The sequence below is a fragment of the Microtus pennsylvanicus genome, chromosome 7, assembly GCF_037038515.1.
Source record: "Microtus pennsylvanicus isolate mMicPen1 chromosome 7, mMicPen1.hap1, whole genome shotgun sequence".
Lineage (NCBI taxonomy): Eukaryota > Metazoa > Chordata > Mammalia > Rodentia > Cricetidae > Microtus > Microtus pennsylvanicus.
Genome location: NC_134585.1, coordinates 293,698 through 318,135, shown reverse-complemented (window position 1 = coordinate 318,135; position 24,438 = coordinate 293,698). Strand labels below are relative to the sequence as shown.

The 24,438-nt window shown below is 41.2% G+C and overlaps 3 protein-coding genes across 3 annotated transcripts; 2 read left to right on the top strand and 1 right to left on the bottom strand.

Moving 5' to 3' along the window:
• Positions 1–694: 694 nt before the first annotated feature.
• Or10c1 (olfactory receptor family 10 subfamily C member 1) lies at positions 695–1,633 on the bottom strand. Its single transcript, XM_075978749.1, has one exon. It carries the CDS (start codon positions 1,631–1,633, stop codon positions 695–697), a length of 939 nt encoding a protein of 312 aa, XP_075834864.1.
• LOC142853586 (olfactory receptor 12D2-like) lies at positions 1,550–23,799 on the top strand. Its single transcript, XM_075978748.1, has 2 exons — positions 1,550–1,653; positions 22,855–23,799. The coding sequence occupies exon 2, from the start codon at positions 22,858–22,860 to the stop codon at positions 23,797–23,799; it is 942 nt and encodes a 313-aa protein (XP_075834863.1). The 5' UTR covers positions 1,550–1,653; positions 22,855–22,857.
• Or11a1 (olfactory receptor family 11 subfamily A member 1) lies at positions 10,711–11,658 on the top strand. The gene has a single exon (XM_075978747.1). It carries the CDS (start codon positions 10,711–10,713, stop codon positions 11,650–11,652), a length of 942 nt encoding a protein of 313 aa, XP_075834862.1. The 3' UTR covers positions 11,653–11,658.
• Positions 23,800–24,438: the final 639 nt, after the last annotated feature.

The following is a 24,438-nucleotide window of genomic DNA, read 5'->3' as shown; positions in this document are numbered from 1 at the left end:
GACCTCTGGAAGAGCAGTCAGTGCTCTTAACCGCTGAGCCATCTCTCCAGCCCAGGACTTTTTTAAAAAAAAAAAAACCCTTTATTGACTTGTGTTTACTATGGAATCACATGGACAGACTTAAATTTGGCTCAGGACACATTCAGCATTTTCATCAGCAGGTGGGGGAATAGATTGAGGTCTCATGGGACACTACTCAGAAATGAATATGAATGGGCTGCTATACACCATAGTATGGATAAATTCAAAAGAGTTATATTGGGTTAAAGTAGTCAGACCAAAAAGACTATTCATGTAAAACTCTAGTAAAGGCAAACTGATCTGTAATGACGGACTGCAGAGGAAAGAGCGGGGAGTGAGGAAACTTTCGGCTGTGTGTGTCACAATTGCCAATAGATTCACGGTGCCTTTATATGTCAACACTTATCAGACTATATGCAATTTATTATATGTCAATGATGACGCCATAAATGATAAGAAAACAGTTATTGCCAACAAGGTGTGGTGGCTTTGTCTTTAATCCCAGCACTCACAAACTGTGAGTGCAAGACCAACCTTAGTTGTACAGCAAGACCCTGTCTCAAAATAGAAGGTGTTGAGGGCATCAGTAAGTCTGTGTTCCAAGTCTCTTCTCCTTTGATCCTCGGTAATTAGGAACCTGGAGTTCTGTTCAGGAGTCATCTCCCGCTCCTTGTCAAATCTCCGAGGGCCCCATTTTCTGGATACTTCTTTTTAGAGCGGCCTTGACATCAGCATTCCTCAGGCTGTAGATGACAGGATTGAGGATGGGGGTGATCACAGCATAGAAGAGGGACAGCAGGGGGTCCGTGGCTGGGTCGTAGCTGGCCTTAGGGCGGATATAGATAAAGATGGCAGTACCGTAGAAGAGAGACACCACTACCAGGTGGGAAGAACAGGTGGAGAAGGCCTTGCGGCGACCAGCAGCTGATGGGATGCGGAAGATAGTGACCAGAATCCGCCCATAGGAACTAAGGATGAGGCCAAAGGGACACAAGATGATGAGGGCGGCAGCCAGGATAATCTGCAGCTCGTTGAGCGAGGTGTCTCCACACACCAACTGCAGCACGGGCTGAATCTCACAGAAGAAGTGAGGGATAGCGTTGGGGCCACAGAAGGGCAAGGAGAAGATGAAGGAGGTGTGGCCCAGCCCCACTAAAGCCCCGCAGGCCCACGCCGCACCGGCGAGCTGCACACACACCCGCCTGCTGAGCAGCATTTGGTAGCGCAGGGGCTCACAGATAGCAGCATAGCGGTCATAAGCCATGGCAGCTAGCAGGCAGCACTCGGTGGCACCAAAGAAGAGGAAAAAGAACATCTGCAGAGCGCAGCCGGAGCGCGGGATGTGGCGCCGACCAGTGAGCAGATGGTGCAGCAGCAAGGGGACGGTGACCGACGTGTAGCAGATCTCCAGGGCTGAGAGGATGCGGAGGAAGAAATACATGGGGGATTGCAGCGCTGCGTCTGTGGAGACTAGCGCCACAATGAGGAGATTGCCTGCCACCGTGAGCAGGTAGACAGCCAGGAAGAGGGAGAAGAGGAGGCCTTGAAGATGGACCAGACGCGAGAAGCCCACCAGTACAAACTCAGTCACCAGGGAGGCGTTGGTGCCCATCTACCACAGCCTATGGCCAGGTAGAAGGGGAAGGCAAGAAACGCTACTGTGTGTGCTTGGAAGCAGGCAGAGATGACCTCTTTGCCTGAGAACTCCTTTTTTTCTTAAGCTATCAGGGCCTTTGAACGGAGGTGTCCACGCACAAGCCCATGTTACACCCTGGTCACCCTAAGAATGCCCTGGGTGTATATTTGTCTTTGATCTCTGCGCTGTCCCCACCCTCAGAAATAGACCTTAAATTTAGATTCTTCTGCTCTGGCTCCGGGCTGTTCTGCCCTCTCTCCCATTCTTCCTTATATTTTAGGTTTCAATTATATCTCAGGAAAACCTAGAACTCACTGTATTCCAAACCGGTCTCCAATTCATCTTGATCCTCCTGCCTCAGTTTCGTGAGGGCTGGGATTACGGTAAGTAAACACCACATCCAGCCGTTTTGTATTTCCCAATTTCCCATCCCTGCTGAGGTGGACATTTCCTTCTCAGATGAACACGATTTGATTCACATTCCTAGCGGGACAAATCCTACTCCAAGTCAAGGAGATTTCCTGTCCTGTTAAATCCTTTATCTTTCCTCCTCCAATACATTTCTTTCTTTTCTCCTCTCAATGCATCTCTTCTCTGATCCATTCTTCCCCACTCCCACCAGCCTCTCTTTACTTGCTATCATCTTACCTCACACAGAGTTCACAATCTCCATTTGGTAGAAAAGACTCAAAATAATCATCTCTTTCAGGCAGCTGCAGGAAATAAAGCTATTAACTAGTCAGCGGAGTGAAGATCTCTGTAGTAAAAGTGCGGTGGAATACGAGGCCTTCTTCAGCTGCTCATCTTTGCAACTTGGTGCACTCAGACTTGTCCTTTTGACTCTGGAGACAAACCTCATGGACGCATACAATAACATGTTACACTTCTAAATCTAAGCATAGAAGAGTACGCTAATAAACTCAGAAGCCAGATTCATCCACGGTCACAAATGTATCATATTATATGTACATATACAAACATCATTACAAACAACACTGAAAGAGACTACCTATAGTAAAAACATAGACACCCAAAAAGACAAACTTAAGTGGATACATACATTCAATGTAAATGTTCTTCAGAGCCACGAGCCCACACATCGGTCCTGTTGCAGTGCAGTTCTTTTTTTATTTCACCCTGGATCTCCCAGCATTGTCCTGGACATCATCTGTGCAGTGTTTTCCTACTTGGGAAAGTAGTCATTGATAAAGGCAGATAGTACCTGACGCCTGGCTTGTTTTTTCTTCCTTCTGCAGCATGGGTCCCTCACCAGGAGAATTTTCTTTACGTCTCTGAGGACTTGAGTCTCCTAGTACATTCTGCTTTCCAATTGGGAGAGTCTCAAACAATTAACTCACAATAATGACTAACGTTATTTTGGAGTCTTTTCTTAGATGGCAAGAAGCAGAGGCCGAGAACTTTTCACAGACAACATCAAGGGTTGTGGGTCTCCTTCTTAGCTCTCATGTACTATTTCTGGTCATTCATTTTTATTTCCTCTTTCCCATCGTTGTAGATGTCACTACATCCACAAAACCAGTAATTCTACTATTATTGATATAGTCCAATAATGAATTTACTGTGTGTGCTTGTGTGAGTTAACTGCATGTGGAGGTCAGAAGTTGATATTGTTATTTTTGTTTTGTTTTTACTTTATTTTTGTTTGTTTAATGGAGGAGTTACTTTCATTGGTTAATAAAGAAACTGCCTTGGCCCATTTGATAGGCTAGCCCTTAGGTGGGTGGAGTAGACAGAACAGAATGCTGGGAGAAAGAAGCCGAGTCAGGCAGTCGCCATGATCCTCCCACTCCAGACAGACGCAGGTTAAGATCTTTCCTGGTAAGCCACCTTGTGGTGTTACACACATTATTAGAAATGGGTTAAAGCAAGATGTGAGAATTAGCCAATAAGAGGCTGGAACTAATGGGCCAGGCAGTGTTCAAAAAAATACAGTTTCTGTATAATTATTTCGGGTAAAGCTAGCCGGGTGGTGGGAAGCGGCCTGCCGCTCTTATTACAACAGTTTATTGAGATATAACCTCACTGTATGGCTCTGGCTGACCTTTATAGACAAGGCTGCCCTTAACTCTTCTGAGGCAATTCACCACTACCACACCACTGAACAAACTAGAAGGGCAGGGAACCTCTTTACCAGTGTTTGCCACCAAAATTTCAAACCTCCTTCTTAAACTATATTTTTGCGGCATGCTAGACTTCCTTTGGCCTTCTTTCTTTTTTTCTCTCTCAGTCCATTCCCTTCATTTAACCCCAATTTCCTCTTTTTCCAGCCCAGGCTGCCTACAAATTCTTTATGTAGCTGATAGTGATCTTGAACTCTTTTCTGATCAAAGCCTCCACCTTCTAACTATTGGGAGTTTAAGCATTCGCCCTTATGCTGGGCTTCAACAATCTAACTTTTTAGTGTGACAAATATTGACAGATATAATCCACAAAGATTTCACTCTTAGTGTGCCTTAACTCGTTGAGAGTTGTGTGAGGCTCTCCTGACTGGAAAGCAGAATGTGCTGGGAGGCTCAGGCCCCAGAGACTTAAAGAAAATCCTCCTAATGAAGGACACATGTTGCAGAAAATAAGCCGGTCATCAGAAACTATTTCCTTTATCAATGGCCGTTTTCCCAAGCAGGAAAACACTATACAGGTGATGTCAAGTAGGGAGTTTGTATTACTATCTCAAAAGATACAGTTTTGAATGTCATAATCACAAAAGTTTAAATCTTTAAAATATAATTCTGGGAGTATTTTAAAATTGCTTTAAAGACATTTATTTAGATTTTCAAGGGAGTATTTATTCAGGAAACATAAAACATGGGAAAACCGGCTACTGTATCTCACCAGATAGGCAAATGTGTACAAATTTTTGCATGCATAGCACTCAGCTCAGGTATGCTCATGAAGCATAGATATACCAATTATGAGTGCTATATTAAGGACACTAGTCAATAAGCAAAATTATGAACATACTTCAATATGGCTGGCAGCTGTGCGCATGGGGTTTTATACCCACAGTTACCTGATGAAGTTTATGACTTTCTTAGACAGTAGATGAAAAAGTACATGGGAGTGTGAAGTCCATCCAGGGCCACAAGGAGCATGACAAAGGTATTGCCCAGAAAAGCATAAGGAGACAAGGAGGAAGAGGGAGAAGAAGTTGGATACATCACAAATTATAAAAACCACGGAGCAATGAATTCTGCAATGTTGTTTGTAACCAAACCTCCATCGTTCAATTTTACCAATAAAGACTCAGAAGCCAGATGTTGGGCTAAAAGCCTGCTGGCTCAGAGAGGCAGAGAAAGCACCCAGCTGTCCTTCCTCCTCTGCTAACATCCCAGAGAAAGAACTTTTCTCCTACTCCATCTCAAACAAGACTCCTCAAACTCAATGTCCCTCCCTTCTACTTCCTGTGCATCTCTGTCCATTCTCCTGAATCCCTCTTACTCTCTTTTTTTCTCCCATGAATTGGTTGCTTGCTTTGCCTCTTGACCTACAGTTGACTTTATTTAATTCTGTTTATAATATTGAAGCAGAACGCTCTTGGATTAAAGGTGTGTGTCTGAGTCACACTACAACTAGAAATAGGTTTTTCCAGTAAATAATACAATCTTGGGGTTCATAGTGCTACCAAATATCTCACAACATTCCTCGTTTTGACTAAAATAAAAGGTTTAAACACAGTAAAACTATTTATAATAACGAAGCTATTTCTGCCCAGCTTTCCACAGTATCCAGCTTGGTTATACTTAGCAGTCTTAGGATTAAGTATTTTTGAATTCAAAGTTCTGTAAAATGTACATGTCAGTCTCATATGAACTCAGCAACTCAAATGCCCTGAGCACTTTGTAGTCTGAAGTTGATCTTTGGGTGGTATTTGTTAGCTTAGTGGCAATCCTAGCTAGGCAGAATGCAGCAGTTAACCAGAAGGTGTACAGTGTTTGTGCAGAACAGTGGTAGTTATCTGGTGGGAAGGGGCAGTCACTTGGGCAAAGATGGTGGCACGGGTACAGGCTCTAGTCTGTGGATCTGAGCTGGGATTTCAATCCAGTCAACTGGAGGGGGGCAATACCCCTTGGCCAATTTACTCTTTTTCTTGGGACATTGATGATCTGTCATTTTTCTTCAGATGTTTCACTTGTCCAATGTTCTCCAGATTCCTTAGTGGGATTTTTTTTTTTATTCTCCTGTAAAGACAAAAACAAAACTGCCCCAACTCCAACTTTGGGGAGTTTTTTTTTTTTGGCTGTCTTGCCTATATGATGCTGTGGAACAATGGTCTTGTCCCCTATAAAGATTTGTCACTTGTATTGGTTTAATAAAATGCTGATTGGCCAGTAGCCAGGCAGGAAGTATAAGGGGGTAACCATGCAGGAAATATAGCTGGGGTGACCAGAATAGGAGAATTCTGGGAAGAAGAAAGGCTCAGTCTGTAGTTGTCATCCTGACACAGACGATGCAAGATGAGAATGCCTCACTGATAAAAGGTACCAAGTCACATGGCTAATACAGACAAGAATTAGGGGATAATATAAGATGTTAATTAATAAGAAGTCTGAACTAATAGGCCAAACAGTTTATAATTAACGTAGGCCTCTGTGTGTTATTTTGGGGACTGAACAACTGCAGGATTGAGTGGGAAAGAAACCTCAGTCCACAATATGAGCTATATTGATGTCTTTGTAGGTTTTGCTAGATTATGCCATTTCCATTCATGCCCCCTATTACAGTATATCTTTGCCACTTTCCTGCTAGTTAGGATAGAGCAGAGTCAGGTGAATTTGTTGGTGAGTTACTGGAAAGAGACCGGGAGTTGATGGTAAGATTGCCTTGGGGAGTGCAGAGTATTTTTCCCTAAGGGGATGGAAAGGAAGATTTCCTGTAGCTCTTTTAGTTTTTGCTCCAGTTTTGGTCAAGCCAACATTCAGGAATTCTCTAATAATGATGATGATGCTACCCCGCAGTAGGCTGCTTCATCTTGTTCATTTAAGGTTGCCCTGAAGTAAATCTGTAATTTGTTCTCAAGGGCCTCTTCTGCCAGCCTTCCCTTGTGATAAAAGGGCTCACAGTGAAAGGGCAGGACGATTGGGAGCTAGAAGAGGGCATGAAGGTCGGAGAGAACAGTTTAGAGATGGAGAGAGGCAAGGTAGGCGTTTCTAATCAAGATCCTGTATTATTTCAAGTTGAGCTAAAACCTGAAGGGGCTGAAGTTAGGAAATCCAGCCATTCTGAAGTCTTCAGAAAACCTTAGCCTCTCTTCTTTAGCTTTGTCTGGAGAGAACAAGCTGTTCTATAACACTTCCCAGGTAAACTTCCATTTCTGTATAAAGTTTCCCAGATTTGTTCATAGACCTTTAAAAAAGCTAAAAGGTTGGTTTTGACAGCTGTTTTCCTCTAATTGACCTAGAGAGCCCAAAAGTCCCTTTGTGGCAAGCATTTCAGGAAATCCTGTTTGATTCCTTCAAGATCCTGGTGTTGAGGTTTCCTTCACTGGATCCTTACAAGATGATTCCAGTCTCTCCCTGTTTCCCTGGTCCTTTACAGAATGGGGTGGGCACTCCTGCCCCCAGGCTCTGGTTAGTGTCCTACGATAGACACACAGCCAGTGTTCTCACCTTCATTCTCATGTATGGGAAAACTTAAATATGCTTAAAATTGTATGATTTTTTAAAAAGTCTTTGAAATGTATCTATCATTTGACACTCATAAAAATAAAATGTTTAGCAGATATTATAAAATATATAATAAAGTAACATTTTCTTGTTTTAAAGATAAGTTACAAATTATAATTTAGCATACATTTCTTTAAACACGTGTACTTGGATGTTATTCGAATTTATTTGCCAGAAGTGGTGATGGTTTCAGCTGAGGGCTCTCTGCTGCCTCGGAGTCTGTGTAAAATGGGAGCTGCAGCTCTAACCCAGGGTAGTCTGGGAGTCATTGCTCATTAGAAAATTGGACAGATATTTTTCAGTATTCTCATTTTCCAATAAGTTAGTAAGACCAAAGTAATCTTGATTCTAAAATTGTCCTGCATACATTTTCTAACTTCAGAGTCAGCCATCCTCCCATCCTGGAGGCTGTACAGCGACAAATTCTTTAGCTTATGATAATTCCTGTTTCTCATTTCTCACTCCCTTGCCTCTGCTATGTCTGTCTCGCTTTTCTGCAGTCCTAGAATCTCACTACTCTCCTCTTCTTCCTAACTCCCCACTCTTCGAACAATAGGGTTGGTTATGCCATCTTCTGAAAACCCTAATGATCTTTTTTTTTTCTTATATGAAAGCAGACTTCAAGTGGAGAACTCTTTCTCCCCCATTCAAGAGATTTATTGGGAGAGAAGAATCCAGGAGAGTGAATGCCTCTGCCTGGGCAGAAGAAGAGCAGCCCAGGTGGGAAACTTTTAAACACTAAATATCAGGATTGTGCGACCTTGTTTGGGTTGGTCAGTATCCTTACCTGTGTCCTGCTCAGGGACAGCATAGAGAGATTGTAAAGTACAGATTTGTTTTAGTGCAGATAAAATAATCAGGACGTTACAGAGTGAGTACACAGAATGGCAGATGGAAAAATGGGCAGGGAGGGTCCTGGGGCAATGAGCAGCAACCCCAATAAAGGGCAGAACCCCAGACTGGTGGAGCCACAGATGTAGGTCAGAGGAGAGGCGGTTTTACATCTCAGATCTTTGTTGTTCACTATGGTAGATTGAAATTTTATCTCCTGTAGGGTGTGTGGTGGGTGTATGCTTTTAATCCCAGCACTTGGGAGGCAGAGTCCATCCTGGTCTACATAGCAAATTCCAGAGAAGCCTGTGCTGAATGCACTTGCTTTGGGGAGAATGGAAATTATAAACATAAAACCTGTGACTATGTCTTTACATTTCACTATCATCTAGGTGAGTTCTCTCTCTTTCTCTCTCCCTTCCTCTCTTCCCCCCGCCTCACTCTCAATTCTCATTATCTTGGATTTAGGTTTTCCTGATGCTGTCGTCTAACTTCATGGGGACCCTGTCACCATACCACTCTCTGTCTTAAAAGCCCGCGCTCAGCCAGGCTTTGAGGCCAACAGGGCGGAGTTGTAGATACAGCTCGTGACCAGCAGAGGGGGCCATGTTCCATTGCTGCCCTCCTCTCTGTTTTATTCATCTGCTTTTTAATCGTTCTCAACCTTCTTAATGCTGCGACTCTTTAATGCAGTTACTTATGTTGTGGTGAATCCCACCCTCACCATAAAAATCATTTTTGTTGTTACTTCATAACTGTAACTTTGATACTGTTATAAATCTTAATGTAAATATTGGATATACAAGATATCTGATATGTGACCACTTGTGAAAGGGTTGTTTGACTTCCCAAGAAGACATGGCCCACGGGTTGAGAACCACTGTTTTGATGCTCCTTCAGAGATGAACTTCCTTGATCACCCTTGGCTACTTAACTCTGCAGCCTCTTTTTCACCCTCACACACTGTAACATTTCTTGCCTCAGAATCTATCCACAGCTTTTTATCTGGAATACCCTCATCTCCCTTACATTTTCCTCAGCCATAGCAGGCTACTCAGCACCTCTTCTCGCAGAACTATTTCATTCAGGTTTAATTTACCAACTTCCTCTCCATGTGCTGCAATCGCCTGCTGTTGTGTGCACCTGTTACATAAGGTCCTTAAAGCCTGGTTTTATTTGACTGGGAATCCTAAAGATTTAAAGTAATATCCTCTATATAATCAATATATGATTACTAAAGAGAAGAGTGGCTAGTCACGGAGACCCCGGGGGAGACATGAAACTTAAGCTGTGCCTCTCTATCTCTGAGGAGGTAGCACTAGTGTTACACAGAAATAGAAAATGTAATTCCATGCAATACACAGATTTGGCCTGTGGCAAAGTCACAAACATCATGCAGTCTCCTGAGCCTCTTGGCCCCGAGTCACTCAGTTTCACCCTCTTAGACAGCTGTTGTAGGGCATTTGTGTTAAACAATTTCATGTTATAATTGATACGTACTTTTATTACTATTATGGAGTAGAAATGGTTTAAATCCTGTGAGAATACGTGTATGGCTTGTTCTTGCTTTCTCCTCAGCCATTCTCCTTCATCCCCAGACACCCTACATCTACTCTCTGCAGTGAAAGCATGTGAAGAAGTCCTGCCTGCAGGACAAGGATCTCTTCAGCTCTTCAGAAGCACTGTGCTCCCTCAAACCTCTGCATCCACAAGCTTTTACATCAGGGTAACATTGCCCACTCCACTGTCTTTTGGCTGGCCCACTGTTATCTGGCCTTCAAAACTTTGTTTAATATAGGCCAGTATCTTATAAGACAGTAAGTTAAAAGCTACTGTCTTCAGGAAGCTGCCCCAAACTTATTCTCACACCATCTATCCCACAACTTGAGTCTGGGTTTCTTTTCCTTCTGCTCTCACAGATCCTACAACTTCTTGATCACCATCATCTATTATACCACAACCAAAACCTCTAGTCATCTAAAGAAATTGTACTTACAGAGGTCATTTTGATAAACATTTCTAAAAAACCAGAGAAAAGAAGGGCCATCATAAACACATAGGAGTGGAATATAGAGGAAGAAATGCTAGGAAATTAACAAAATTGATGAGGAAAGTGACTGTGTGAGGAGACCAGAGAGGCTGTTGAAGTAAAGATGACTAACCTTTACCACAGGATTCCAGCAGAACATTCCAATCTTCTGCAGCATTGTTGGCTGTGGTTGTGAAAGGTAAAAGTTTGTTGTTGGAGGACACGCACGGTGGTCACTACAGAAAGTTTTGGTTTTTATTGAAAATTTAAATATGGATAAGCTCTCCTAGGCCATTAGGAATATGCTACATTTAAGAGCATGGGAAAGGAAGAGCCAAAGTGGAAACAACTAAAAGAAGGGGAAGATGGAGACTCGTTTGATCCCTCCTCATTTTACGCACTCTGTCATCTTGTTTCAGCCCTATCAATCTTAGAATTGCAGCAGACCACAGAGACACACTAGAATTTCTCTAGCTACTGTCAAGTCAAGCAGAAAACTGAATGATCCCATGGAAAGTGTCTCCACAGGAAACCAAACTGTCACCGAGTTTGTACTTCTTGGCTTCCATGAAGTCCCTGGGCTGCACCTCCTGTTCTTTTCTGTTCTTACGATCATCTATGTCTCCATCATCACAGGGAACATGCTTATTGTAGTGGTGGTGGTCAGCTCCCAGAGGCTTCACACGCCCATGTATTTCTTTCTGGTGAACCTGTCCTTCATTGAGATCCTCTATACCTCCACAGTGGTGCCCAAAATGTTGGAGGGCTTCCTACAGGAGTCTGCCATCTCTGTGGCTGGCTGTTTGTTCCAGTTCTTCATCTTTGGCTCTCTGGCTACAGATGAGTGTTTTCTTCTGGCTGTGATGGCGTACGATCGCTACCTAGCGATCTGTCACCCTCTAAGATACCCAGTCCTGATGGGGCCTCGATGGTGTCTGGGGTTGGTGCTCACAGTCTGGCTGTCTGGATTCATGGTAGATGGCCTAGTTGTTGCTCTGATGACCCAGCTGAGATTCTGTGGCCCCAACCAAATTGACCACTTCTACTGTGATTTCTCACCTTTGATGGTCCTGGCCTGCTCAGACACTGGAGTGGTCCAGGGGACTACGTTTGTTCTCTCTGTTGTCTTCCTGACTGTCCCATTTGGGCTGGTTCTGGTCTCCTACGCTCAGATTGTGGTGATTGTGCTGAGAGTTCCCTCTGGGGCCAGAAGAGCAAAGGCTTTCTCCACTTGCTCCTCCCACCTGGCTGTGGTGTCCACATTCTATGGAACACTCCTGGTCTTGTACGTTGCGCCCTCTGCTGTCCATTCCCAGCTCCTCTCCAAGGTTGTAGCCCTGCTCTACACAGTGGTCACTCCAATCCTCAACCCTGTCATCTATACCTTGAGGAACCAGGAAGTGCATCAGGCACTAAGCAGGTTTCTCTACTGCAAAGCACCTGAAATGTGACCTAAGGGGGATGAAGATTTCTTACTGGACTTGACTGAAGTCTCCCACAATGGGCTAGAGATGAGAACTTTGTTCTTTCCCCAAATTTCCCTTTAGATCTTCTGAATTATGCCCAAGGGGAAGATAATGGTCTAACAATTCTCAAATGCTAGTGTTGTGGTTTGAATGTCAGTGGCCACACAGGCTCATAAATTTGAATTTTGGTCATCAGGGAGTGGCACTATTTGAAAGGATTAGGAGGTGTGGCCTTGTTGGAGGATGTGTGTCACTGGGGGTGGACTTTGACCTTTTGAGAGCCTAAGCTAGGCCCAGTGGCTCTTTCTCTTCCTGCTTCCTATAGATCTGGATGTAGAACTCTTAGCTACTTCTCCAGCACCATGGCCAAGTGCACTGCCAGGCTACCTGCCATCATAATGGACTAAATCTCTGAAATTGTAAGCAAGCCTCTTTGATAAGTGTTGCTGCAGTCATGGTGTCTCTTCACAGAAAGGGAACACTGACTAACACAGTTAGTGTAAGAGATTATGTAAACTAATATGGGTTTTTGAAAATTGAACATGCCATAAATAGTGTGCTGTTTTGATCATCAAACAGGGTAGACATGTACTGATGTGTTACTCTGTAGCCCATTGCTGTATATAGTGCTACTACTACTGATTAATGAAAAGACAATTAAAGAAAGAAAATATCAATACTGAAACAAATTTAGAATTAATCCTCACTTATATTACTGTAGTATGACATTTAAAGAGTTTTTACTCTTGGGTGTGTGTGTGTGTCTACAGCTTGTATAGTAGAATTTGCAACTTGTTTTCCCACTGAATAATACATCATGAACAAATCCTATACTAACTATCATCCACTTCTTTCTTCTTTTAAGTTTCTTCATATGGCTAACCATAATGGAATAGTTTAAATAAACTTCTGTTGTTAGGAATGTTTGGCTATACTCAGCTTTTAAAAAATATCTCAACTTTTTATACATCTATGTTTTTTATAATAAATTTTAGAATATAAGTTGCTAGGTCTAATGATATGTGCATTTACAAATATTAAAGTTGACTTTATTTTACTTATTTACTTTGTGTCTTCTTTTTATTATAGAAACATACATAAAATAGTGTACAGTGTATTGGTAATGAATGCATAATTACTGTGAACTTTTAGGGCTAAGGATTATGCTATTCATAAATTGTGTATATATTTCACATACAATTTTTTTTATTATACTTTCCTATTTCTATTGACAGCTTTTCACTAGGCTTCAATGGATGGTTTGATATCCATGATCATCACACAGACCCCCTTGGTTAAAGGCTCCAGTGTGTAGACCCATACCCTTAGTCTTACAAACTACCTTGGTTAAAATCTCCCATGCATAGCCTATGCCTAAAGTCATAAAGACTGCCTTGGTTAAACTCAGTGGGTCTCAAAACAAAACCAAAAGACATGATTGTGGGAAGTGGATTTGTAGGGCAGAGAAGGGGCTAATGGGGATGGGAATGAGATAAGAGATAAGAAATGAGAGTAATTAGAATACTTCATACACAAACGTGAATTGTAGAAAAATAAATTTAAGTTGGAATATAATTTAAAATGTAAAGATACACACAAAGAACAACAATAAAAAGACAGTTTTTAGAAGCATGCCCAATAGGGGCTTGAGAGATAGCTTAGCAAAATGGTTACCTTGTAAGCACAGAGACTGGAGTTCAAGCCCCCAGAACCTGCCTAGAAAAATCCAGTGGTTGTGGTACTGTCGTGAAATCACAGCAATGGGAGATGAGATAGGCAGACTCCTGGGGCTTGCTGACCAACCATCCCATCTTATCTGACAAGCTCCTGGTTAGTGAGAGCTCCCTCTCAAAAGGTAAAAGAAAGACTGGTTTTCTGCCTGCACCGTGGCTGCTCCGAGTCTGCTGCTGCTTCAGCCCGTAACTGCAGTTCCACGGTTACTGGCCCAGATGTCCGGCAGTGGCCAGGCAGGACTTTTACGTTTCACCAGGTTTCCTCCTGCCACTGCCACCAGATGTTTTTAACTAAATCTCTATTGTTCTATTTACCAATAAGAATCGGGAGTCAGAGACTTGGGCGAAAACCTGCTAGCTTAGAGAGGTTGAGTAGCAACTAGCTGACCTTCTTTGCCAGCTTCTCTGAAAGAGAATGAGTGTCCTTCCTCTCTACCAAACCAAAAAAGACCGCCACACCCAAAAGCCCTCTCTATTACTTCTGTGTGTTTCTCTATCCATGTTTCTAGCTCCTATGGACTCTCTATGGCTAATGTTGGTCAACCATTTGCTGGCTCCACCCCCTGATCCAAGGTTAATTTTGTTAATGCATTCTTGGGGTTTCACAGTGTCATCAAATTCTGTCAATAGAGGACAATGCCTGAAATATGATAATATGATTTCTGGGGTTGTCCTCTGGCTTACACATAACTTGCAAATAAATATGCATACGTGTCTGCATATCCATGAACACACACACACACACTTGCAGGGGTCTCTCCAATGCTCATGGATTGACAGAATTAATATTGGTGAAATGACTGTATTATTGAAATCATTGGAAGTCTCCATTCAAATCCTAATGTTTTTATTCACCAAATCAGGAAAAAAAATAGCATTTGTATAGAGGCACTAAAGTTCATCAATAGCCAAAGCAGTTCTAAGCAGAAGGAAAAATGCTTGAGACACCATTAACACAAGAACTCAAATTATATTACAGAGCCATAGTATCAGAAGTAAGAGTTATACTAGTATAAAACAGGAAAATGCAATAGAAGAGGACACGCATGTGCTCCTTCACATATGCAAATATGCACACTAAAAGCACATCTACCAGGTATGTTAGAATACATAACATAATTTTCAATATTGCCTTCAGGACTGTTTATACAATATAATTCCAAATTTCTCTAATGATATTTAAGCAACCTTAATTAGTACTGAGACAAAACACCTCGTGTTAGTGTGGTGTTGATGCTTTTTTTGAGACAAGGTTTCTCTGTGTAGCCCTAGCCACTCTAGTCTAGAGTTCTAGACTAGCCTTGAACTCACAGAGATCCACCTGCTTTTGCCTCCCAAGTGCTGGGATTAAAGGTGTGCACCACCACGGCCCAGCAGCCATGTACTCTTTTAATACCTGACAACAGGTACTTAGTTGTGACTCTTAGAGGTCATACATGTAGGACTTATCCCAATCTTGTTCCTTTGTTAGAGCATTCTTAGACTATCAGATCTACCTTTTATTTTACTTTACACCATAGTCCTAATATGGAGGATGCCTTCTACTGTTCTGTGAAGTATTTATGAAGGTTTAAAGCCAATGTTTGTCTCCATCACAAGACAATATGGACAGTATGAAAGAAACTGAATGTGAATTTCTTCTCCACAGTACATCTGGTGTTCGACATAAAAAAGGCAGCAAACATTCATCATGAATTAGATAAATAAGCTAAGGGAGACTGGAGCAGGTGTGGGCAATGCCTTGTCTTCCTCTGTGGTTCCTTTCCATTCCAGCATTTCAGGTGTGACCGCTATTCTTGGTTGTCAAGTCACAGACTTGACTATGTCTGGAGTTAGCTAAAACACAAGTAGTTGGGTATACCCATAGAGATTTTTCTTTTTATTTTTTTATATTTGGTTTTTATTTACTCTATATTTAAAAAAAACAATCTTTTTTTCACAATTTTTTATTTTCGAACCTCACCTTTTGCTTGCCAAGGTTTCTTATCCGCTGACCTTCGGGCAGGGACTTTCTCTGCTTCTCTATACTTTCCCGGTGGCTACTGTGTTACTTTTGCCCCAGCCATTTCTGAGGACTGGAATGTTTTACAAGAAATAGCTTACACAAGACACAAGATGGAGGCGGAGGACACGGTGAAGGAACTTTCACTCTTTAGTTTGATGCATTACAGATCCATAAATTCTGTTTGTGAAAAAACAGGCTGATGATCGAAGGAAACTGTTATGTCCCTATACGTAAGGTTAGGTCCCTTGGTCATGTAACTTACAGAGTTAATCACAGGCCCCGGTATACACCTTGAAAAAAAAAACATTGTGAAAGATAATTAAATGACCCTATTGTGTGTAAAGAAAAAGAGATGACTAACTGACTGCTTGTTTAAAGTGTTTTTGGAGTAGAAATAGGATAAGAATCTACTACACAGAAATGGCAAGCACCTGCCCTCCAGTACAAAGGGAAATAATTGAAATATACTTAGCTTGCTTAAAACTTTGATATATATCTATATTGCTTTAGGGTGAAGAGAAATGTTTAACCTCTTGTGGACTTCTAAGAAAAACAAGTAGCTTGTAATAATAAAGTGATTTCTATCTGTGTAAAGATTTTAATTTGTTTTTGGAAAATATGTAACTTGTGGTTGTGAGGTAATCTTTTCTTGTATAGAAATTTTTGTCTTAGGCCGGGCGGTGGTGGCGCACGCCTTTAATCCCAGCACTCGGGAGGCAGAGGCAGGCGGATCTCTGTGAGTTCGAGGCCAGCCTGCTCTACAAGAGCTAGTTCCAGGACAGGAACCAAAAGCTACAGAGAAACCCTGTCTCGAAAAAACAAAAAAAAAAAAAAAAAAAAAAAAAAAAAGAAATTTTTGTCTTAGAAGGTATAAAAGGGATAAGAAAAAATAAGAGAGGTAAAAGGAAAACATCAGGAAAGACATAGAAGGTAAACATCAGGGAAGATATAGAAGGAGGACAACTGGGAAGAAAAAGGAAACATCAGGGTAGAAACAGAACAGAAAAACAAAAACAAAATAACAAAAGAGAGTAGGAACAAGCAACAGAAAGAGAAAAGTAAAATGAAGAATTAAGGTTTTGCTCTCAGCAAAGTCTCCTGAGCGTGCATGCAGTTGCACAGACTCCATGCCTACTCTTCATGCTGAGGGCGGGTCCCATGGCAGTGAAGTGTCTTCGTTACTGTTCTATTGCTGTGATGAAATGCCATGACCAGGTAACTATAAAAGGAGGCATCTGGTTGGGGCGTAGCTTACAGTTTCAGAGAGTGAGTCCGTGATCATCATGATCCAGAGCATGACAACAGGCAGACAGGCATAACACTGGAGCAGCAGCTGAGAGCTAACACCCTGATTCACAGGCAGCAGGCAGAGAGTGAGACACACACACGCACACACACACAAGCACACACACGCACACACACACAAGCACACACACACAAGCACACACACGCATACACACACACACACACACACACACTAGGATGCACGCACACATACACACACTCTGGAGTTTATATACCTCAAGGCCCATCTCCTACTGACACACCTCCTTCAACAAGATCACACCTCCTAATTTTTTCTAAACTGTTCACCAACTGGGAACCAGGCTTTCAAAGCTATGAGCCTGGGGGGGGGGGCATTCCTACTCAACTCACCACAGGAAGTCGCGAAGTGAACTGCTCACAGCCTGACTCCACAGTCAGGAAATGAATGCTGCTGCCCTGTTCCCTTTTACTCTCTTAGTTCAGAGCCCCAGCCTGTGAGCACTAAGTACTCACACTCAGTCAGGTGTTCCTGCTTAGTAAAACCTTTCTGGACATACCCTTCACACACACATCCAAGGTGTGTTTTTATGGTGATCCTAGATTCTAGCAAACTGACAATGAAAATTATTGCAACCCTAAAGCCTGTAACTCAAGCACATCACTTGAAATGGCATTCCATCTCTGTTCCCAGTGTTCATCTCATAATGCAAAATTCAGCCCAATTTCACAAGCCACACAGCCTCTAACACTGTCAGTGACATTCAAATTCAAAGTCCAAAGAGAGCCTTTATAAACAGGAAAACAAGTTATGTATTTCCTACATAGAATGGCACAGAGTAAGGGTCCAACTGTCTCCTAAGGGAAGAATAGGGGCACAGAAAGAGAGGCTGGCTCCAGTCAACATTTCCCCAGCAGGTGTCCCACAGTCCGGGCATCTCTAATATCCCCAGGTCTCCATCGTAAAAGGCGTCACCTTTGACCTTTCAGGTTCTACTTGCAGGCATTGTGGCCCTACCTCACATTGTTCAAATACAAAGAATGTTATCAAACATCAATGTGAACTCAATCTAAGCTCACAATCCTGCATTACCTGAATGTCTTTTCATGGGTACAAAAGCTGAGGTCCCACTGTGGAAAAAGGTTTGACTTTTGTTGCTTGACTAATTGTGTTGTTACAAAATATTCAGATAGATAGAGAAGTTAGAAACTTTCTTTATAACAGAGTGCTTCTCAATAATCAGAATTGACATATTATATATATATATACCAATTGAAATATCACACATAAGTCAGAAATTATTTGCTTTGCTCTGTTCCCAATTGCTCTTCAATATTTGAGGTGTGGTGCAACACCAATTATGGAAATAGATAAATATACAAACAAATATATGTGTGTACATGTATATATATATATAGTATACGGATTATCAGACATTGTGTTTGATACTTAAAACTAAACAGTACATATTAGATTTATGTATGGAAAATCTATGGTTTGAATAGGAATAACCTAAAAATTTCTGCACCCCAATAAGCCTCTCCACTGACTCAGTAATCCAAATCAGATTGAATCAAACTGAATTGGAGAAAGCCCAGGTTTAATGGATAAAAATGCTCCTGGACAATTTTCTTGATCCCCAGAGAGGAGATGGGGAAGGAAGACTGGAAAACCACTGAAGCACAATTAATTAAAACTCAGAGACAGAAATTGGGGTTCAACCTGAAGGTCTGAAAAACAAAACAGCCAGCCACTGACTCTTACCTCTACCTCAGTCCTAAATGGTGATCCTGCCTCCAGCAATCCCAGAATGAGACCACGATTTAGAGTGGCCTCCTCCCATTTTATATTCCTCTTAAGGGCTGGGAGTAAAGGTGTGTGTTACCACTGCCTGGTCTGGAAGGCTGGCCAGTGGGACTGTTTTATTCTCTGATCTTCAGGCAAGCTTTATTTACTAAAATACAAATGAAATGCCACTACAGACCATGTGTCTGTTTTCTGGGGAGCAATTTAAGTATCCTGTGGGAGTGGTCTTAAGCATCTCTGGGGGAGGATTCATCATTTGGCAGGCTTTCTGAGATGCAGCAGGGTTTGAAGAAAGATGGGGGGGGGGCGCTTGGGACATAACTTCCACATGAACATTCAGGATTTGGGGTATGTGGATGCCAGGGGTTGGGGTGAAGCTTGCACCAGAACATAACATTCAGTGCAGCCACTGAATAATCCCTTGCACAGTTGTTCTGACTGACAGCCCAGGGAGACAGTACAAAGCCTATCTAAGGGTAGCCTCCTCCTTTAGATGAGTATATATTTTAATATTAATAATGGGCAGTATGGGTAAGCTCAAATTCTTACTCCTAGTAGCTGTGGGAGCAGTAAATAGTATTAAATTTTCCACTTATTTATAGTTGCTACTAAGTGGCCAGTAATAAGTTATGGATTTCTTATTCTCTAAGTAAAAAATAATCACCTCCTCACAGAATAATTATGAATGTTAAATATGGTCATTCATTCAGTGTGTAAGATTTTACATAGTATACAATAGTAAAATGGTTGATATTATTTTATATATGTGACTTTTGCTAACCTCTTAAATAGTAAAGTGCGAAGAAGGAAATGCTATTCTATCTGTTCACACAGAGGTGGAGCAAACCTGATTTTGCACATGCTCTAGGGATCAAACCCAATGTCTTATGCTTGCTAGTTGAATGCTCCATCGCTAAAAACATTTAGAAGCATGTATCAGATATAAAACTCTCAACCCAACAGACAGGACCAGTTCCATATTTGTAGATCAAGCAGCAGAAGAAGGATAAAGATAAGCTTTAAGTGGGTGACGTTGAAAGCGCAGGGATCGTACCACAGTGTTTTCTAGAGCTGAGAGCCCCAAAGCAGTCCTTGTCTCACAAGCCATGGCAGAGAATGGAAAGTTTGCATAAATCCTTCAACCCTTGCTTTCTTATGGTAGCACAGGGAATAATTTTAGTATTTCTTTCATTAGGTTTTCCTGAAAATTAAATGGGTGAATGCATGTTAGGAACTAAGCACAAGAACTAATGCATAAGAAACTCAAGGAGAACATTATTTGTATTATATTTTGTGCTTATAAAATATTGAAGGCTGGTTAATGTGTGACAGCACTCTTAAGTACACAGGAACAAGAATGAAAACACAATAAAATGGACAAAATGTTTAATTTTTATCTGTACTTAGACTCCTTCCATAAATTGCTTATGTATATGCCTTATATTAACAAACTGATTTCCTTCTTAAATAAGGGCTATAGCAAGAAGTGAGGGGCACATTGTAAAAACAAACATCATGTCCCTCAACATGTAAGCTCTGGCATCTCAAAATGAGAGTAAATAATTTAGTGTTGTTATCATCAGTGGAGAGTCAGTCTAAAAGAAATAAAAACGTGGATAGCATAGAAATACATGAGTGGAATATAAAAAAAAAGGATGACCTTTCTGTCCTGTCGGTGTGACATGAAATTGACTAATTTTCGTCTCCAACTTTTCCTTTCACTTAAAATTCCAGGGAGCCCTTAGGAACAGGCAGTGAAGTCCCACCTCTATCTGAGGAAATGAAGGGAAGTATGGCTAAGAAAACTTATTAAGCCGTGGAGACTTGGATTGCCCATTGTTCTCAATTAAAGACTGATGATAATTTAAGAATAAGAAGCACAACAGAAAAATAGTGTTTTCATAAGGCAGCTACTGATTACTCTTGGAGTAATTCTCAGCATCAGGGGACAAGCTCTCTCAGGGCTTTCATTCTTAGTCCCATGATTTTTGGAGCCAACAGATTTTTCAGATGGTGAGGAAGGATTTTCAGACAAATAATTTATCCTTTTGCTGAGCCCATTTGTTTAACATGAATATATTTCCTATTATTTACAATCACGAACAGCAGGGCCCTGAAAATGCCTTTCACCTGTCCAGTCAGGTAAGAAAACGAAACCAGAGACAGGCTGGGAAGTTGCCCATACTTTCTGTGTAGTGACCTGTCTCTTGCTGGCATGTGAAAAAGCTGTTTAATATTTAGAACCAGTTTCCTACTTTATGATGACACATTCCCTGTTGTCGTTAAAGCACATTCTTTCCCATAGTTTTACTGTCATGTTCTATTTTCAGTTCAATATGCCTGATTATCTAGGTCTCATCCAAGACAAATCTGTACTCTCTAAATATTAAAGCAATAGTGAAATAAACCATGTCAAAGAGAGAAGTGTGGCAATCAGTGTTCTCTGAAACCCAGAAAAAAGTTGGTATCTTGTATGTTTGATTGTTTCTTGATTTTTTTCCAATATATTTTTGATGCAATTCTATTTTGTTGGTCAGAAAAACTTAAAGGATGGTTAGTGTTTAGAAGACTATTTGTATTTTAAAAAAGCAGTAGCAAGGATTTTAAATATATTATGCCTAGCTACCAAAGAAAGTTACCCTGATTGTTGGAAGGAGGCCTTTTGTGAAGGTAGAGTAGGGATTAGTTCTAAAAAATCATCTCCAAAGTAAGGCTAAAAGTGCCTAGAAGTTTCCCTAGTTCATTTCCTTTTCCATCTGGTCACATCAAATCTACTTCCTCTTAGAACTCCAATCATTTAATTTCTCAGGAGGTGACTCCGCGTAGGTCAGTGTCCTCAGATTTCCTTCCTATCTTATTCTCTGCCTGTGCACCCCACTCTTCAAGAGTCTTACATACCTAGCTTAACTTTCCTAAGATGTAAATACTGCCCATGGCACCTATCTAAAGAAAAAGAGCAGAGAGGGAGCTAGTCACCAATCCTATCTGCCGTTGTCAGTACGGCCAACGGTAATGCTGGAACCTTGCTAGGAGAGCAAAAAGAGTGCTTGTGGGGCAGCCATCAGGGCAGATTTAGTTCTAAGACATGTCTTACAATGAACTGCTCATTTATGACTTCTAAGTAGTTAAATCATTCACTGAATTAAATGTTTTTAGGTCAATTCAACAAAAATGAAGACAAATGTATTTCCTTCCTAGAAGGCAGAGTTTCTTGCTATGGAAAGTAAGGTGAAATAAGGCGAACACATTTTATAATCCAGAAGAGAGGCAGCTTGTGGCAACTTTGAAGAGAGTTGGTACGAAGCAGACAGACAGATTACTATGGCATGATATAACACAGATGCCAGAGGCCTACCAGAGGAACTGTAATGAAGGTGAGTTCAACTTGGAATATATGTACATAGCTGAGGGGTGGACTTATTTCTGGTTAGATAAAATGATCCAAAAATCAAAAATATTATTAAATAAAATTATTTACACTATACCATTAAACAAAGTAGAATTCTGGAGACCAAAGGCATAGACAAGTTTTGATGAAATAAGGAAGAAACTTGAGCTTACAGAAAGCAGAAGTTTTGTGTTTAAGGATCTGAGAAGAAAGTCAGAACACAAGTAGACAACAGACACATAGCAACTTTTCTTATTGAAGATGCCATTTGATTTCCTGTTTGAGGAAATGTTCAGGTTCAAAGTATTGTAAGACAGTAAGTTCTTCATCTACCATAGCAATAAAAATTTCAAAATACCTCAGATTAACACAGATTATTTAGTTTTGTTCTTCCCTCCCACTTCCCATCAAATAGGGTTCCTTGACTTTATTGGGTATGTGGGCCAGGAAGAGATGAATAAAATAGTATCTTCACATTAGTAATCTAGGGACAAGTGATTACTGCTATTTTAGGGCTTTTCTACTTCTTCAGAGACTTTATGATAAAATTGTTTCATTCCTGACTCTTATTCTTAAAAAAATTCAAGAAGTATCTCGTTAGAGAAGCCTGATAGAGCAAAATTTTAAAAAAGCAGCGTATCACAGAGATGACTTAGAGATGAAAGTTTTATTGGAAAGTAGATGTTCATAGCCAGAGAAGACCATGCATGGACAAAATGCTGCAAACCTCTCAGAGAATAAAAGTGTTAATGAGGAATCAAAATTTTAAAAATAGTTAAGTCACAAACCACAGCTGTACAAGATCCAAACATCCAAACATTCTACAGGATCTGAGGCTGGCTTATGCAAAACAATCATTCTTCGTCAGACATCTTATCCTCCTCCTCCTCCTCTTCTTCATTTTGCCAAGTAAATTCTAATTGAGAAAGGTTGATTGATATCATGCCAGGTTGTGTTCCACAAACTATGTCATCTTTTTTTTTTTTTTTAGGTGATGTCAAATCAAACCTCTGTCACTGAATTTTTCCTTCTTGGAGTGACAGACATACAGGAACCACAACCTTTTCTCTTTGCTGTTTTTATCACCATCTACTTTGTCAATATAACTGGGAATGGAGCCATCCTGACGATCGTCATTTCAGATCCAAGACTCCACTCACCTATGTATTTCTTCCTGGGGAACCTAGCATGTCTAGACATCTGCTACTCCACCGTGACAGTGCCGAAGATGCTGGAGAACTTCCTCTCCACAAGCAAAGCAATTTCCTTCCTGGGGTGCATAACCCAGCTGCATTTCTTCCACTTCCTGGGTACCACAGAGTCCCTGCTGCTGGCAGTGATGGCATTTGACCGCTTTGTGGCGATCTGCAAACCACTTCACTATTCTGTCATCATGAATCGCCAGCTCTGTGTCCTGATGGCTGTCGCCATCTGGACCATTGCTTTTCTCCACGCTCTGCTTCACTCTGTAATGACATCTCGTCTGAGGTTCTGTGGTTCAAATCAGATTCATCATTTCTTCTGTGATGTTAAGCCTTTGCTGGAACTGGCCTGTGGGAACACTGAGCTCAACCTCTGGCTGCTCAATACTGTAACAGGCACCGTTGCCTCAGTCCCCTTCTTTCTGACGTTTCTCTCGTATTTCTACATTATCACGTATCTTTTCCTCAAGACCCGTTCTTGCAGCATGCTCCACAAAGCACTGTCGACTTGTGCCTCTCACTTCATGGTTGTTATTCTGTTCTATGCTCCTGTTATCTTCACCTACATCCGTCCCAGCTCAGGCAGCTCTCTGGATCAGGACCGGGTCATTGCCATCATGTACAGCGTGGTCACTCCAGCTCTCAATCCACTCATCTACACCTTGAGAAACAAGGAAGTGAGGAGTGCGCTGAATAGGAAGATGAGAATATGGCTCAGACTTGACAAAATCTAAAGAACTCTTCTGAGGCATAAATAACCAGGCAATGAGAAATTAAGATATATTCTAATGTAAAAAAGATGTACACATATATAACTGAACCAATTGAGTAATGGAAAATATATGGGAAAATATGATCTAGTTATATTAAACTATTACAGTAAGGGAAACTTGAACTTGTGGGGCTTAATCATAGACTCTGGTTGCTGAATTTGCTTTTGGCATATTAGTTGATAACCTTGACTTATGACATACTCTAATACAACTTGTATGGAACTGGATATAGAAATATGTGCATGCTACCCATGTTTAGAATAAATAATTGGTACTTATGGCTGTTTATCCGTCAGCACATATTAGTTGGGTGATTACCATTATGCTCTCTTATTCTGAGGAATTATTAAAATTAAGGTTACTCAGTTGGCAAAGTTAGCTGCAAGTCACAATTGAGTTACAGAAAGACTTCAGAGGCAAACTGTTTTTTTTAAAAACCTGATCCTGATCTGCTAATATTAGAATTTTTAAGGTTGATGGGTAAGGTTTTAGTTTTTAAATTGTATTATTTATTATTGTTTTTGAGACAAGGTCTCCTACAGCCTGGGCTGGCTTTGCATTCCTTATGCCATTGCTACCTACCACCTTTCAGTTGCTGGG